Here is a 19,130-nt window from a genome sequence, read left to right on the forward strand (position 1 = left end):
GATGCTGTGTTTATCACACAGGCATTCTCATACTTGCCAACTATGCTCTCCTGCAGGTCACTTCCAGCAAGGGTGCTCATCTAAAAATGCTTATTGGGGAATGGATGGAATGACGGAAAGTATAGTAGGAGATATCTTAGAGACCTCCAGTTCTCAAGGCTATGTGGGCATTACTTCTCCCCGCAAGAGTCTTCCCCTGTAAGTTTTCAGGGAAAACAGTTGGGGCTTCAGGAAAAGGATCACAAAGAAGTGAAGAGACATTAGGCAGGGTCTTTATGTGCAATCACTATGGTTTATATAAGTATATGAAAATAAATGCAAGTATTAAAAAACATAACCTTAACATAGCAAAAAATAAGGCCACCAGGATCAGAAGACAGTAAAATGAGCCACTTATAGGGATGGACAATCAAAAGCAGAGTGTCCAGAAGGAAAAGCAAGTTCAGATGTGGTTTTTACATGTTAGTCTTAGCATCTAATGCTTCAAGATAGAGAGTAAAGATTTAAAAAGTACTAATATTAACTGAAAATGAGCTCTGCATTGTATTTGTACTTACAGATAAAAAATACTCAGGGGAAGTATGTTTGCCTCAAGTCACACAATCTGTGAGTCACTGAGCCAGGATTAAACCCAAGACCATCTGGCCTCAGTGCCAATGTTTTTCAGCTCCAAGTTCCCAGTTGGGAAGAATAAAAGGGACACCTGCCCAAAATGCATCAATCTCAAGGTCCTTCCAGAGATGCAGGTCAACTTATATGCTTGAGATGGGAAAATGCACACAGATCAACTTTACTGAATCTGATCAACCTATCGTTCAATTTTTTGTACAAGACCTTTACATGTAGCTTTAGGGGTCATGCTCAAGCCCCTTCTTAAAATAGCGTATAGGTTTTATTTTGTTGTTTACTCATTTTCTTCCATGTCTTTTATAGAAAATTACTTTATGGCCATAATTATGCCAAGTTAATATTAGCAGTTTCACAATGGCTGATTATCATTATGTAGTATAAGGAATATGCAACTTGACAATATTCTGTATGCTTAACTTGCTGCACTGATCACTGAGTTCATAACTTTAAAATCTTTACATGCCATATTAAAAATGTTCTTCATTTATATAACTATTTTCCATCATCTTTGCTGGAAAAGTTAGGCATCACCAAACTAGAAACAGATTCCCTTAAAAATTTTTATCTATTAGGATATTGTCCCCAAGCTTATCAAATTAATTGGGTTTCTAGTAATTATTAAGGCTTGAGCTAATTCTAAGGCTTTTCTGTGGCCAGTTAATTATGATTTTACCACTGTATGAATTCTCTGGTGTACAGTTAGTTGTGACTTCTGGATAAAGGCCTTCCCACATATAGCACATTGATAGGGTCTTTCCCCAGTATGAATCCTCTGATGTAAAACAAGGTCTGACTTCTGAGAAAAGGCCTTTCCACATTCAGCACATATGTAAGGTTTCTCTCCTGTATGAATTCGCTGGTGTCCCGGAAGGTGAGACTTCTGAGAGAAGGCTTTCCCACATTCAGTACATATATAAGGTTTTTCTCCTGTGTGAATTCTCTGATGTCCAATGAGATGTGACTTCTGGCAGAAGGCTTTGCCACATTCACTACATTTATAGGGTTTTTCTCCAGTATGTGTTCTCTGATGTATAATGAGCTGTGACTTGCGGGAGAATGTCTTCCCACATTCAGTACATTCATAAGGTTTTTCCCCAGTATGAACTAACTGATGTGTAATGAGTTCCGTTTTCCTGCTGAAGGCTTCCTCACATTGAGCACATTTGTAGGGTTTCTCACCAGTGTGAATTCTTTTATGTATAATGAGGTGGGACTTCTCACAGAAGGCTTTCCCACATTCAGTACACTCATATGGTTTCTCTCCAGTATGAGCTCTATGGTGTATAATCAGCTGTGACTTCTGGGAAAAGGCCTTCCCACACTCTCTACATTCATAGGGTTTTTCCCCAGTATGTATTCTCTGATGTATAATGAGGGGTGATTTCTGGGAGAAGGCTTTCCCGCATTCACTACATTCATAGGGTTTTTCCCCAGTGTGAACTCTCTGATGTATAATAAGGGATGATTTCTGAGAGAAGGCTTTTCCACATTCAGAACAATCATAAGGTTTCTCCCCAGTATGAGTTCTCTGATGTACAACAAGATGAAACTTCTCACTGAAGGCTTTTCCGCATGCACCACAATCATATGGTTTCTTTCCAGTATGAATTCTTTGATGTACAATGAGCTGTGACTTCTTAGCAAAGGCTTTTCCACATGTAACACATACACAGGTTTTCTCTTTAGTTTCTACATTCTGATACTGAATAAGGGATTGTGTATTTCTAAAAACAGTTCCATACTGATTATCATCAAAAGGTATTACTCCATTGTGAATCTTCTCAAGAGTAGAATTGGGCTCACTCTGGCTAGATGATTTTCCACCTCCAAAACTCTGATCAATTTTTTTTCTTGAATTGCTCTTATAACAACTCGGTAGGTCAATATTTGGGTTTAAGTTCTTTTTCAAAGCATCATATTTATGGAATCTCTGTATTGATGTACCTGTTTCTATGCACTCTTGAAATATTTTCCCCAATGGATTATATTTATGCCCTGACGCCTCAGTCACTGTTTTACTGTTAACAAATGTGACCTGCCTGAAGAGTTTGTCTTGATTCTCTAGAATTCTCTGCAGCTGACCATCACCTTGACAGACTTTTAAAATGGAGCACAATGAACCATCCTTTGTGACTCCCTTCAGTATCTTATGATGGAAGGAAACTGTCCCCAAAATACATGACTGGGAGTTGTGAAGGTTACTCTTCCTGTCTAAAAGAAGAAAACACACAATTTAAGAGTCATCACAAGAGTCAATTAACAGAGGGTAAAGAAGTAGAACAAATGGATGATCCAACATAGTAGATGAACTCACAAAAAAAGGATGGAAACAGGTCATCTCAGAAGACAGTACAGCACATAGTGTTATCAGGTGAAGAGATAGACAAGAATGTTAAACAGAAATATTCATGTAAAAACTAAACTTAAAAGCAATGAAAAAGTGTCAAGGGTCTCATCACTACTTTTTTTATTATTCTTCTAGAATCTTTCACTTCTGCTTTCTAAATAGAAACCCCTTTTCACCTTTTAATTTCATTTGTATTATAAACCATGTGCTACACATTTTTATTATCCTACCATCACTCTAAAGAAAAAAGGTATCTTCTGTATGCAAAATACTTTAACTCTCCTCCATCTATTTTCCTAACAACTAACACAAATAATGGAAAAATTCAATATCCTGCTGCAGATTCAGCATCAGAGTCAAACGGAGAATACAGATCTAAATTCCACTACTCCCAATAAACTACTTTCTATACATGTCAAGTAAAACTAGTAAAGTTCTCCCAGAAAAGCTATGTCTTCCTGACCCTAGTTTTGTTCATATACTCTCTCCAACACTCTTTGCTTGCCTTCACCCTCCTCCTTCAGCCTCAGAAGCATTTATGTCATTCAGAGCAGGTACAGTTGCATGCTCTGAAAAATGTCTCTCAAATACTCCCACATCTCTTTGGACTCTAATTTCCTCTGAACTTTTAAAACAGTAACTGCATTTGACATTTAATTTAGTATAGTCATTTACCTGGGAATCTTGCCTTTTAAAGTACAGTTTATGTTCTTGAAAGGAATTTGCCTTTTATTGCCTTTAAAACTCTTTCAGAAAAGACAGTAAATATAAATATATATATACACACATGAGACAGGATCAACAAAAAATAGGACTCCTCTGAAAGGCTCCACAATTACTTGTTGAGTGACTACTAAATTCTCAGCATAGAAGCAAAGAATAGGAGATTTCAATAAGGATAGAAATATAAACCTCAGGCACCAATCAATTAAAAAAATACACATAAATTGGTATTTCACTTCCCTTGTCTCCCATCTGCCTGATATTCATCTGGATAGATCCAATTTGATATGTCTCTCTTTATGATCCATGGCTCTTCTCCTTGTTCCAACTTGGAGATGACATCTGGTTTGGAAACTGGATACCCTATTAAACAGAAATCACAGAGGATTGAAATTGACTTTACCTAAGGAAAAAGAAAAGGTGCAGTTTCAGATGGTCTACAATGAAGCTGTCCAGTTAGCCCTCAACAAAGGCATAACCTCCATTTGCAAAGGTATGAAGGTCATAAAAGTCATGACATATGTCAGGAACAACCTAATCACAGCAACTGGTAAGGAAAGGCACTTGATTGGACAACTCCTGAGTTATTCAGGGAAGCCATCCTTACCCATTGAGACCAGGTGGCTGTAGTTCTCCAGCATCACATCCCTGTACAGGGTCCTCTGAGCAGGGTCAAGTTGCTGCCACTCCTCCTGGGTGAAATCCACAGCCACATCCTTGAATGATACTAACCCCTGTAATAGCAAATTCCTGTTCAATCTGAAGTGATCATTCTCATAATTTCTACTGTAATGTGCACAACTACACCCACACCTAGTTTTGTATCATAGTTTTTGGGAAAAACAAAATAAAATCCTGTTTTTAGCAAGCAGAGCCAGGCATATAAAGAGAAAAAAAGAGGTAAACCATAAAATGCCTACCTAATACATACAGTAATTTCATATGTTTTAAAGGCAGCACCCAAATAACCGGGAGGAAGATGGATTATTGGATGAATAGTATTGAAACAATGAATAGTAAACAGGAAAGGAATAATGTTGAAGAAATATTATGAGTTGAGTTGTATCTTCTGAATATTTATATGTTGAAGTCCTAACCCCCAGTACCTCAAAATGTGATATGACTTGGAAACTGGGTCATTGCAGATATACCTAGCTATATGAGGTATTTAGGGTGAAACTAAATCTAATATGATCTGTGTCCTTATCCAAAGGGGGAAATTTGAACACAAAGACATGCATAGAGGGAAGATAATGCAAAGAATAAAAATAAGATAGTTATAAAGAAGCTAAGGAGAGAGGCATGAAACAAATATATCCCTCACAGTCCTGAAGAACAACAACCTTGATTTTGGACTTCTAGTCTCCAGAACTATGAGACTAAATTTCTATTGTTTAAGCCACCCAGTTTATGGTACTTTGTCATAGCAGTCCTAGCAAACCAATACACTATACAATACCTGGGAAAAAAGAATAAATTCTGACGGAATAAAAATTTTAACTCTAAAAAGTACTAAAGACCATAAAAGTAACAAAATAAGACATGGGAGAATTTTAATTAATGATTATAGAGCAGAAATGCCCTTTGCAAGTACATTTTTTTTTTTTTAAAAAGAAAAGCTACATTTAGAGAATCACAGAATGTCAGAGCTCTAGAAGATCATTAATCTAATCTCTTTATTTCATAGGAAAATGATCTTAGCTTCCCCCAAATTTGATAGCTGTCTTATATACACATAATAGCTAGTAATAGAATGAATATACCAATTACAGGAGCAACAAAAAATAAGGAATCCCAAATGATAAACTCAACAAAAATGTGCAGAAAACATTAACGAAGAAACCACAACAAATTAGTGACATAACATCAAAAAAAGAATTTGGGTAAAAGTAGAGTTATAAAATGTTTCTGGAGGGAAAATTGACTATTTTAATTATGTCCCCATTATCCTCACAATAGTTGTTAACTAATAGCAGAAACTAATCTAACAGTGATCTGTATTATTTTAAATAAATTGTTCAGACTTTTTCCTAAATATTCCATTATTACCAAACACCACTTTCAGAATGAAAATGATTATTTCAAATGTCAACACTGCCTGCTTAAAAGCCTCCTTTGTTTTCTTCCTTGCTAACACAGTCTCATCTCTCTCATCTCAAATCTCAAGTTTTCTCTCATCCCACACCAATTCCATATTCACTCTGTCAAGCTGCCAAACACATAGTTGTCTGTGACAATCCTATTAATTTTCCTATTTTACATATAAGAAAACTGAGGATTACAGTGGTTAAGTAAATACTTGCCAAAGATTACATACTAAATATATGATTGATGAACTCTCATATCTGCAAGATTTATTCTCACTCAATAGTCTAGTTCTTGACTACTGCAGTCCAAACTGCCTCCTTGATACTGTAAACATGATCTTTTATACTTTATCACTTCAATACCAACCTTAGTCGACCTTTCCATGAAGCACTCTCCATTTTAGTTTTAAAATTCTCAGCCTTCCTAAAATCACTCTGCCCTACTTTTACAAACGCTGCTTCCTGTTCTCAGCCTACTTCCCTCATGAGCCAAAGTTCAATAATCATTTAAGCCTATTACCTACTTCCTTAGAAATCTGGTTGTTCCCCACTCTCTGCTATAACAGTACCTGCTCCATGTCTGCTACAGAACTTTTATGTGTTAATGTTAGTTTCTACATCTCTTTACATCTCTGCCAATGTGTTAATGTTGGTTTCCACATCTCTCTTTTCTCTGCAGTCCTCCCAGAAGAAAACTATACCTAAATCTGCTCAGGATATTCAACAGCTAGCCAGTGCATATGACATAAACTGGGTACTTAAGAAATGTTTGTTAAAAAGAAATGAATAATGATTATAAAGAAAAAACAAAAACTCACGTTTAGTTAAAAACTGTTTTGGGTATTAGTCTACATTTTTTTAATCTGAAGAAAAGTAACATAAGAAAGATAATAAATCTGGAATACAGAGGAAATCCATTCTGAGAGGTAAATTCATAGATGTTATCATTCTAACATTCTGATTTTGCTTTATTAATGATACCCAAATGCTTCAATATAATAAGTAGGTATAAATTTCTTAATTTTGAGAAAAATATAGTACATAATCAGTGGAAAATTATACTTTTGTCAACTAGAAACCATTTTTACAGCTCGGGTCCCTGTGGAAATGGAAGTACAATTAAGAGATGGAAGAAATGAAAGGGAAGTAGGTGTTACAGGCTGAAAAGGAGGATATGTGTAAAAACGACTTCACTTCTGGATGGTAGGGAACTAATACACAGCCCTCTTCCTGAAGGAAGAAGCAATTAATCAACTAATTAGCCACAGCAGTTGGATGTATTGGGCTAATTAAAAAATCCATTCTCCTTCAAAGCAGTGTTGTGTAACAGAAATATAAAGCTAACCAGATAGTAAGTTTACATTTTCTAGGAACCACATTCAAAAAATTATTTTCAATAATATATATTTATTCCAATATATTACTCAAGATATTGTTTCAACATGTAATCAATCCTTAAAAACTCCTAGTGAGTTTTTTGGAAATATAACTTTGAAATCTGGTATGGACTTAACACAACATGTCTCAATTCAAACTAGCCAATTGCAAGTGTTCAGTAACCACATTTGACTGATGGCTGCTATATTAGACAGCACAGCCCTCAAGCAAAGCTACTGAAATCCAAAAACAAAAACAACAAAAAAGTCTTTTTGCAACAGAACTCTAAACTCTACTGTAAAATATACATAAGGACTCCTAATGCAAAAGCTGACTTCAAGATTTGACAATGATAATGATACTGATGATGTAATAACAGCTGATACTTAAATACAGTATAAACCATGCCCCGGTTACAGTTTCAAGCATGGTTTTTACTCAGTTCTCACAACAACCCTATGAGGATTATAATCTCTATCTGTAAGATGAAGAAACAATCCCAGACAACCAGGCCACAAAGAAATATTATGCATCTGATAAAATAATAAAGGAGAATTCTATGTACTGATATGGAAAGATATTCTAAATGTATACAAAAGAGCTTTATATTGGACAGTAAGTTAAAAATCAAGTTGCAGAACAAAATGTTTACCGTAACATTCTTTTTCCAAAAGAAAAGTGTATGAAAATAAGAGACATTCTCACACATTTGTACTTTTACACGTAAACAGTTAATCACAGTTATATTCATATCAAAAAAGGTTTGGAAGGTTAGAAGCAATGGTTAACACTGATTATCCTGGGAGCAAGTGAGTTTAAGTTAAAGGTCTCTTTGTTTTAAATTTTTATCTTTTATATAATTTTAAATGTTTATATGCCAATGCTGGCAGAAAGAAAAAATAATACAAACTTTTAAAATTGGGAGAGCAAAGAAGGAACAGCCTTGAACTTGACAGTAATCCTACAAATTCTGAAAGCAGAGCAAAAGATACGGAGCATCAGGGACCTTTGCCCTCCAAAGATTTGCCAGAAAAATAAAATTTAAGAATGGTTTTGCACATGTACCCTAGAACTTAAAGTATAAAAAAAAATTTTTTAAATAAAAAAAAAAGAATGGCTTTTTTTGAGAGAAATATATAGTTTAGAAAAACATTCAAAATGTGCCTATCTTACATTAATGAATTTACCTGTGGATAAAGCTGGACAATAGGAAGCATCTGTAATTAGTTTGTTCCTCGAAAGCAGAGGTCAACAAATTTTTTCAGTAAAGTTTATATTTTTGGCATTCCAGGCCATATGGTTTCTGTTGTAACTACTCATCTCTGCCATTGTAGTTAGAAAAAAGCTATGGACAACATGTAAACAAACAGCATGGCTGTGCTCCAATAAAGCTTTGTTTATAAAAACAGTTGGAGAATGGGATTTGGCCCATGGATAATAATTTGCCATCCCCCAATCAAGAATAAGGTTCAAGGAGTTTGGCTAGACATTATGATACATCCCCTCTAAAAAGATCATTTTAAGACACCACTACAAGAAATCTACTGTGGCATTTACCAAAGGAGTGTTGGTGAGGACACTGTGCACTCCACCTCCTAGAGTAAAAGCCAAAAAGGAATTTTTTTTTTAGTCTTATATGGCAAGAAATATTTTCTTACCATGGGAAATTTATCTTTCTCTTTAGGGAAATGCAAATCGTGTAACTCATGATGTCTGCAAGAAAGATCAGAACAATTAGTACATTAATTTATAAAAATGGTTTCCAGCCAGGTTTTTCACATATTACCTAGCAATGCTTTTGAGGTCTTGATCTTTATTGTTACCACCTTTTCCTTAATCCAGATTTTAGATATCTTTACTTTCCATTTGATTGTATGAAAAACCAAAGAAGAAATTTTTTTTAAAAAAAGCAACTCACCTGGGACTTCATCATTTTTTGCTCTTTTCCAAAAGGCCAGATGACTGAAAAAGCAAAACTGGTGATCAGAATGTTTTTCATAGACCAAACCCAGACTGCAGCTTTCACATTCACCAGTCTAGCAACAACTAACACCAGAAGTCAGGTAGCTAACGGGCTACCCTGTGGGATAAGGTTGTTTGAGCCTAACAGAAGGATCAGCAAGCACCATGTGGAGGAGGGATCATTCTTTACTCCTCTTGTACTTATAATAGGATCACAAAGAAGTTGACCAAGGTTTATAATTGGATAGATGTGAAGATGTTTCCAGCTGATTTACTAACAACTTATTGTTCCCCCCGGGAATCAGCAATTCTATTTATATAAGATTTTCATGAGGCAATAATCATGGATAGCTATATAAAGATATAAGTGAAGATGGAGCTCCTTGGCAATAAGAATGGGAATGACCAAATGGAAAACTGAGGCATGCATTCCCTATTCCTGAAAAGAACCAGCAGCTGAATTCCAACAATTTTCCAAGAACTCTCTTATATTTTCCCCCAACTCAGAAAACTCTTGCTAAATCAATGTGCATGGACTCAAAGGTTAATTTTAATATGTTTTCTGTTTAAATTTGTATTGCTCTTTTTCAACAGCGCTATTGTCTGCATACAAAAATGGTGATAGGTTGGAACCACTGAAAAAAAGAGAATATACCACAATGCAGGAAGGTACATACCTAGTAAACTTTCCTCAGTCCCAGGACAAGTCATGCAGACAGAGCTTGAACTAGCCCAGAGGAAGTGGGGGCTCCCATGATAGAGAGATTATTTTATAGGGGGTATCCCAGGCTGTATCAAAACAGATCTAGAAGGACACAAAAGAAACAGTCATACTCATCTCTGGACACTCAGCAGATGCTCAATAAATGTCTCTTGAATAAAATATAAAATGATTTCAACAAACTGAGAAAGTGGAGGACTGAAATCAAACTTTTTATTATGATTCTATCAGTTTTTATTTGTTTGGTCTTGTTGGGGGTACCATCAGAAATGCTTAGGGGGCAATGGTAGACTACGAAAAGATGTGAAAAGGGGTTGACCTTTAAGAACTCAGCAGCCTATGACCTGTGGAAATTTAACGTAAGTAAAGGCCTTCCCCAGTAAAATGTGGCTGACCACCACAACACCGTGGCCCCATTACTGTCCCCATCTAAATCTCGGAATTCTCAAGCCTAGCAATTATGTACCCTCTTGAACTCCCCCATGTCCATCACATCACTGAACACATGGACGCCCCCATCATTTAGTCCATAGCCTCCCATCACGGATTCCTCAGAGCCTCGTAAATCACTGAACCCAGTTAAACCCACCAGTCAGTCCACCTGCACGCCATTCCTGACCCCATAGACACCCCCTCACTTCTCACTTCCCAGTTACTAATCACATCTTGGATTCCCACATAAATCCAACACTAATCCCACCTACTTCCCCCACCAGTGACTTTATAAACCTACCACTGACCCTCACGGGCTCCTCTCCTCCCATTACCAATCCCACAGACTCACCCTTCACCGCACACATCCCGCCTCTGACTCCCAGCTGGATTATCAGGTCCCAAAACCCCCATCACGGCTTAATGGGAACCGCTGTCACATCCATATTGGCAAACTCTCCTGCTTCCTGTCCGGGAGCACAACACCAGGCTCCGTAGGCTGCGTTGTTCCGTACGGGGCGGTTTTGCCCGTTCCGCATCTTCAGAGGCTTTGTTCAGGAAGCAACATGGCTGCTCCCTGGGGCTGTTTCCGCATGGGGCCGCCATCTTGAGAGCCCGGTCGTCTCCGTACTAGCGGAGGATTCGCCCGGTGCTGAGCCCGAGAGTGGGCTGTACCAACGGGGCAGCGAAGGAGGGGGAAGACGACGGAAAGGCGGCCTATGAAAGGAGCAGTAAGGTGCACACTTTTGCAGACAGATTTTACAAGAAGGATTGAAGAGGAAGTTGGAGTGAACCTTCCTCTACTGGAAGCATGTTTCTGACGAAAAGGGAGGAATTTTAAATGGTACCATGGACGTGTTTGTGCATGGTACAGCCCCATGCCGGGAGATTCGATTTGCTGAGAGGGGAAGCGTGGAATGGTGCGGTCCTCTCCAGGGAGATTCCACTGTGAGAGAGAGGGACAAAATCTGGGGGCTGAACAATCATTGTGAACTGTAATTATGCCAATAACAACGGTAAGGAATCCTTATAAGGGAAATTGATATTGCAGTAATAAGTAATAACAGGTCGACTGAAGGAAAAAGGGAAATTAAGAGGCAGGGAAGAAGAGACCGAGGCACAAAGAGAGGGACAGTGAGAAGCAGAGAATCAGAGAGAAAATGGGGGAAATGGGGACAAAGGAGCAAGCCTAGAAAGGAGGAGAGACGGGACACTGAAGAGAAAAAAAACAGACATAGGAATAGAAGTGGGAAGCTAAGGGGTAGAGTGTGGTAGACAGAGAGATTGAGACAGAAAAGAGACTTGAAAACCGGAACGGAAATAAGGGAGAGACTGAGAAGGTTAGATTTCAGAAACAACAACAACAACATGATTTTAAAAAAATGAACCAGCCAAAGAGAATATTAAAATTGTTATCTTAACACTTAGACCTTACATCAAGCTTTAAAAAAGCAAAATGCATGTTCACAGACCAATGTTTCATTTGTATGAATGAATACAATTTTGAATCATAAGTTTCACACGAGTGATGCTTTTTGATATATTATGAAACAGGCAGCAATTTTACATTTAGCAATTTTATTTCTCATGTCAAAACAAAGGCAGACTTAGATAAGAAGACAATGTATGCAGAAAGAACACTGTTGCATTAGGAAGAATGCTCCAATCTCAAATCTGCAAGAATCACAATATCAAACAAAATGACTTTTTTTTTATAGGGAGGAATAAGAAGGGTTAGCAGGAACTTTGTAGGGAGGAGGATATGAGGTAGGGGTGTGCAGGTGGCAAAACCGGGGCATTTCTACAGAAATTGTTTCTGTTGTCATGGAATTCAGAATAAGCGGTTAAGGGGAGATGTTCTGAATATAGTGCATTAGTGCGGTGTTTCAACTCAGGGGAAGGCAAAATGGGGCTGTGGGAAGGAGAGAAATCTGACTAAAGTTTGGTCAAGGCAAAGAGGGTAAGAAATGGTTGGTTGTGAGCACTTAACTTCTCATATCTATTTAGGCTTCCACAGTTATATCAATATTTGTTTCTTGCTTTGAGCTTAAGACAGTGTAGACACTGAATTTAGTGGTAAGGGTATATAGTAATGATTAATTCAGAATCCTCAGCCTCAAAGAGTGATGCCAGTGGAAGTTGTAGACTCAGGAAAAGGCCAGACTCGACTACTGTTCCTATGTGGAGAGCCTTGTAGGAATTGTAAAAACTTTAGTTCTTCATCTTAAGACTGATGGAAAGCTGTCCTTATGTAGTACCTAATTTAAAAAGAAGATGTTGAAGGAACAGGAAGCCTCCCTCATGATGAAAGGAAGAAAATTAAAGCCATAGTATGATACCATTTCTCATCTATTTGCTTGTAAAATATTATTCTAAGTTTGGCAACACTGTTGGTTAGGCCATGGGAAACATCATGTATTACTATTGGGACGGCAAACTTATAGCCCCTATTTAGAGGTGTTGGCAATATCTAGCAAAACTACATGTATTGGTTATCTATTGCTGTGTAACAAATTACCCAAAACTTAGCAACTTGAAATTATAAATATTTATTGTCTCATAGTTTCTGTGAGTCAAGAATGGGAACAGCTGGGCTGGGTAGTTCAGGTTTAGTCTCTGTGAAGTTGCAATCAAGCCATCGGCCAGGGCTGCAATTATTTCAAGGCTCAAGTGTAGGAGGATATACTTCCAAACTCAATCAAATAGCTGTGGGCAAGCCTTGGAGTATCAGTTTCCAAGTTTGCTCACGTGGCTGCTTACAGGCCTCAGTTCCTCACTATGTGGGCCCTTCCTTAGGCTATCTTACTGTTTTCATGATATGGCAGGTGACTTCCCTCTCTCTAAGACTGCTTCATGATATGATAGCTGACTTCTGTACAGACCAAGTGAGTCAAGGGAGAGAGAACACACACAAAACAGAAGCCACAGGCTTTTTATAACCTAAATTGGAAGTGGCATCTGATTACTTTTTCTGTATTCTATTGGCTAGAAGTGAGGCACTCGCCAGCCCATAATCAAATGAATGGGAATTGATCTCCACCTCTTAAGGGGAGGATTATCAAAGAATGTATGGACGTATCTCTAAAACCACAGCACTATGTAATTTTTACCCTATGATTCAGAAACCCCACTTGAAGAATATATCCCAAAGATATACCAGCAGGAAAAAAATAGCCAAAAGATTATTTATTGCAAAACTGTTTTTAATACCAAAAGACAGCAGATAACACAAACATTTAAAACAGTACTACTTAGCTGTGTATGTGTATGTGAGAGGAATTGGAGGAGAGAGGGAGGGAGAAATATCTTTCTGTACTAACATGAAGTGAATTTCAGGATATAATATGTATCCTGACATTAATTATATTAAGGATACAATATGTAAAAAACATGAAGTGGAAAAATGAAAATATTTGCTATTACCATTTTTAACATAAAAGTGAATGAATATGTATGTATTTATTATATATGTGCATAGCATATATATAAACAGTTGCAGTGAGAAACAAATGAAGTGACCCCTTTCCCCAGTCCTTTTTATTTACACCAGTTATGTTCTATAAAGTCATCATAAGCACTGGATTAGCAAGTACTGAACCATTGCTTCCAGGGGAAGAATAAAATTATATATATATATAAAATATTATTTTGTAAAATGAAATCCCAGCTGAGAATATATATGTATATATAAAATAACCCTAAAAACAACTTATCCTGGGCAGATTTTATTTTATTTTACAAAAGAGAAAATGAGGTTTAGAAGTGTTAATTAACTTGCCTAATGTCACTCCATTAACAGCTGCAGCTTCTTGTACATTACCATGCTGCCCCTTCTGTCTCTATCCTCTGGTCGTCTCAATACCTCAAGCCAGAGTTCTAACTCAACTGGGAAGGTGCACATGAGGTGACACATTTTTGCTACTCTGTGTGTGTCTGCAAATAATTGCAAAAGTGCTGTGAGTATTGATTTTGGGGTTATAAATGGATTTTAGCAAGTAGGTGAATTTGCAGATGCAGAATTTGTGAATAATGAAGATCAACTAAATATATACTTACCTTAAAAATTAAAAATGAATAATGGAAAAATAAATCGTCAAATAAAACATTATCTATAAAGGGTGGTATTATCTATGAAAATGTAGCAAATAACCCCAAAATGTAGTGGCATAAAAATGCACATTTGTTGTCTCACAGTTTCTGTGGGTCAGGAAGTTGACAAATTATCTAGTTTCTCTGCTTTAAGGTCTCTCACAAATCTATAATAAAGTTATCATCCAAGGATAGGCTTTCATTTGAAGGCTCAACTGGAGAAAGATCCACTTCCAAGCTCAATCATATGATTTTGGGAGGATTCAGTGCCTCAAGAATTATTGAACTGAGGGTATTCACTTCTTTGATAGCTGCTGGCTAGAAGCCACTCACAGTGCCTTGCCATGCAGAACGCTCTAACGTGGAAACTTGCTGATTTAAGGAGGCAAGAGAAAGAGTCTATAAGGGAGATGGTAGTCACAGTCTTTTATAATCTAATCATGAGAGGATATCCCCTCAATGTTGCCATATTCTATTGGTTAGAAGCTACTTACTTATATGGAAGTGACTACACAAGGTCATGAATACCAGGAAGTGGGGATCATTGGTGGTCATCTTAGATACTTCCTAAGAAGGTAATAAGACAGAAGGGACAGAAATAGTACCCACTGTCCTTTGAATGTACCATGTTCTGTTTATTTTACTTGAGAACCACAAAAAATTTACATAATTATAAAACAAAATTAAATTTTAGAAAATAATTCCAAACTATTGCTTCTGGCCAAGATGAAATAACAGGGAATGAATGCAGACGTGTATTGGTCCATTTTCACATTGCTGATAAAGACATACCTGAGACTTGGTAATTTATAAAGAAATTACCAAGAGGGTTAATAAAGAAAAAGAGGTTTAATTGACTCACAGTTCCACATGGCTGGGAAGGCCTCATAATCATGGTGGAAGGTGAAAGGCACATCTTACATGGTGGCAGACAAGAGAAGTGAGAGCCAAGCAAAAGGGGTTTCCCCTTATAAAACCATTAGATCTCATGAGACTTATTCACTACCACAAGAACAGTATGGGGGAAACTGCCCCCATGATTCATTTTTCTCCCACTGGGTCCTTCCTACAACACATGGGAATTATGGGAGCTACAATTCAAGATGAGATTTGGGTGGAGACACAGCCAAACCATATCAATACTTACACCTGAAATGATTTTAAAAACAGACAACTATATGAAACAATAGTTTTAAGATATTAGACATCAGGCAGTAAAGGATGGTAATCCAGTATGATTTTGTTACAAAACCACACATAACACCTACATGAACAATACAAATCAGAGGTAAGTCATTAATATTCTACAAAAATTCCTATGTAAAACATTAGTAAGAAGAACCTGCTATACATAAAGTAAGAATATACTAGTCCAAAGTAAACTGAGATGTTCTTTTCAGGAACAGCATGATAACTCAGTATTAGGAAATCTACTAGTATAATTTATCAAATATGTTGGCGAATCAAAACAAGTTATGGTTTGTGGAACAGGAGGGTCAGCTGGTCAGGACCTGGCCATTGTTGAGCTGCAGTTGTTTTGCTTATCTTGATGCCAGTATTTGTTTAGTTGCTAAATAAAAAACCTTGTGGCAGTTAGAACATAGTTTATTCTTTAACTGTAGGGGTACATGATTTAACCCTCATCTGGCATGGCCTTAGGTCTTTTTTTATAATTTAGTATCTTATTGATACAAAGAGTCTATTCTGTCAGTCTCATGATCTCTATTTTAACATCTTGATTCATTGCAGTGTGTAGGGTGGCCATGTGCTTTAAAGATGGCCACCCCATGGTGCCTGGCTGGAGGCCACTGTGTATTGGAATACACCAATGCTGTGCAGTAGGGCAGCAGTCCCCCAGTTGACCTGAAGAGCCAAACTATCTGGTCAGAAGCAGGGAGGGCAATGAAAGCTAACTCCTGGAGAGCTTCCTGGGGGAGGAGGCTCTTAGTAGGGTCCTCGGAAAATGTTTCTAGGGTCTAGAAGCCGAGTGGGTGCAGAGGGAGTACAGAGTGGGTGCAGAGTGGGTGACATGTAGTGGGGAGGGAGCATAGGTGGGGGAAGAGGGGTGTATCAATGAGTAAATAGAAGCAAGGTGAATTTTAATACTCTGAATCTGGTGGTTGGGCTGCAGGAGCTCAGGGAACTGAAAGGCCATTGGGAGGGGCAAGTCTAAAATAAAACAGGAAAAAACTGACATTTCTATGCAGGTGGCATCACTTTCCCTCACCTCAAAGCAACAAACCTGTCTCCTTCCCCCAGACTAACTCTCCTGTGCATACTACAGGGTGAAGCTCACAGCTTGGGACATTTGCTGGGGATTTTCTTTCAGCTGTAGAAAAAAAACACTCTCTATCAATTTATTCCTGAATCCATAGCCCAGAGACTTTCCTTTCAGTAATATGAAGCATCTTTCCTTTTATTCATGTCTTATTTTATGTTCTTTGGTAGAATTTTGACCTTTTCTTCATCCCAGTTTTGGACATTTCTGGTAAGGTTTATTCCTACGTCTTTTGTGGTTTATGTTAACTGCTGTGAAATAAGTAATTTTAATTATTAATATTTTCTAATAAGTTACTGCTGGCATGAAGCAAAGGTATTGATTTTTAAATACATTTTAAAACTTCTGACCTGTACAAAAAGGTATACAATCAGAAATAAAAGTAGGCCAGGCATGGTGGCTTATGCCTATAATCCCAGTGCCTTGGGAGGCTGAGACTAGAGGATTGCTTGAGCCCAGGAGTTTGAGACCAGCCTGGGCAGCATAAGGAGATCCCATCTCTAAAAATTTTTTTTAAAATTAGCCAGGCATGTTGTCACATGCCTGTAGTCCCAGATACTTGGGAGACTGAGGCAGGAGGGTCACAGTGAGCCTTGATGGTGCCACTGCAATCCAGCCTGGGCGACAGAGTGAGATCCTGTCTCAAAAAATTAAATAAATAAAAATAAACACCTGATCAGTGGTGAAATTTTTTTAAAAAGTGAAAATTAGAAAGCATTTCTTTATCTTCACTCTCAAGCCCAAGATTCCCCTCAAATTAACATTGTTTCCACATTTTTCTATATAATTTTCCAGAAAACATATCCTTTATAGAATGGACCATTCTATAATTCTGTTCTGTAGCTTACTATTTCTTGTATCTCAAAGAGCATTGCATGGCACCATTTATGGATTCACGTCATTTTTAATGGCCTCATAGCATCCTATGATATAGATGTATCTAACAAGTCTCCTAACAATTTGAGATTATTTCTTTTTTTAAATAAACTGATATGAAAAAAAACATGTATTTTGGAGTATTTTAATAAGTATATTCATAGAAAAAATTTCTAACAATGAAATTATTTGATCAAAGAGTTTCTACTTTTTGCTGTAACAGAAAAAAAATGAAAATAATTTACCTACTACTGTGGTAAAACTACTGAACTCCCACTGTACTAAAACCTGTATTAAGTTTTGGTCCTTTCTATTTAAATGAATTTTTCTCACATTTTTGGTATAAATGTGAGAATGAACAAATGGTTTTTTCTCATTTTTTCCAATAATTGTATCTATTATTTCATTTTCTTGGGTTTTTTTCTTCTTTTTTTTTCTTTGGTTATAATTTCAGCGTATGCTGAATTGTAGCAATGACAATGACAATATTTGTCTTGTTCATGCCTTTAAAGGACCAATGAACATGGTTCTAATAATTCTTCATTTAGTCTAACATTTACTGTAGATTTCTAGCCAACCTGGTGCTGGGCAGACCTGGAACTTGAGTCTGCAGGGGGCAGCTTAGAGCTGGGGCTGCAGGGCCTGTCTTGGTTCTGGGGTGAGCTTCAAGCCTGGGACCAGGGGAGCCCGCTTAGCGTCTGGGGCCAAAGGGCCAGCCTGGAGCCTAGAGCTGGCCTGGCAGCAGGATTCACTGGGACAGGCCTGATGCTGGGGTCCATGGCAAAGTTGGGTGCTCACTTCACTCTCCTTCCCCCACAGAGAGGATATCTCTCTCCTCACTGCCTTGCTTTGTGGGAGGGGTGACTTGAGTAATGTAAAACTCTCCAACCTACACTCTTCAAGGCATCTTTTCTTATTCTGTGCTACACCCAGGTGCTGTCATCCTTAGCTCTTGTGAAGGCATTTTCATGAATAAAAAGTTGTTCAAATTGATGTTTCTGCAAGGGGACAAGCTCTGGAAAATCCTACACCACCATCTTGCTAACATCACACCTAGCATGACAGTTCTTTTCTTTTGGCACTTGAAAAATGTTGTGCTACTTCCTGTTGGCCTCCATGGTTTCTGAGGAGATATCAACTCTCATTCGAATTCTATTTCTCCTATATGGAATGCATTGTTTCTCTCTGGCAGCTTTCATGATTTTTACTTTGCCTTTGGTTTTTAGAAATGTGACTACAATGTTTCTTGGCATGGATTTCTTTTCATTTTATCTTGTTTGGGATTCACTTAGCTTCTTGAATTTCTAAGTTTGGGGTGGAGGTTGGCCAAATTTGGGAAATTTTCAGCCATTATTATTTTGAATACTTCTTTTTTTTTTTTTTTTTTTGAGAAGGAGTCTCTGCCTCCCGGGCTGGAGTGCAGTGGCCGGATCTCAGCTCACTGCAAGCTCCGCCTCCCGGGTTCACGCCATTCTCCTGCCTCAGCCTCCCAAGTAGTTGGGACTACAGGCGCCCGCCACCTCGCCCGGCTATTTTTTTGTATTTTTTAGTAGAGACGGGGTTTCACTGTGTTAGCCAGGATGGTCTCGATCTCCTCACCTCGTGATC

General features: G+C 37.7%; 1 protein-coding gene across 1 annotated transcript; it reads right to left on the minus strand.

Moving 5' to 3' along the window:
* Positions 1-272: 272 nt before the first annotated feature.
* ZNF300 (zinc finger protein 300) lies at positions 273-10,794 on the minus strand. The gene is made up of 6 exons (XM_005558290.5): positions 10,632-10,794; positions 9,804-9,931; positions 9,083-9,126; positions 4,308-4,434; positions 3,941-4,063; positions 273-2,841 (listed from the first exon to the last, which is right to left on the minus strand). The coding sequence occupies exons 2-6, from the start codon at positions 9,835-9,837 to the stop codon at positions 1,292-1,294; spliced, it is 1,878 nt and encodes a 625-aa protein (XP_005558347.3). The 5' UTR covers positions 9,838-9,931; positions 10,632-10,794; the 3' UTR covers positions 273-1,291.
* Positions 10,795-19,130: the final 8,336 nt, after the last annotated feature.

The sequence above is a fragment of the Macaca fascicularis genome, chromosome 6 (assembly GCF_037993035.2).
Source record: "Macaca fascicularis isolate 582-1 chromosome 6, T2T-MFA8v1.1".
Lineage (NCBI taxonomy): Eukaryota > Metazoa > Chordata > Mammalia > Primates > Cercopithecidae > Macaca > Macaca fascicularis.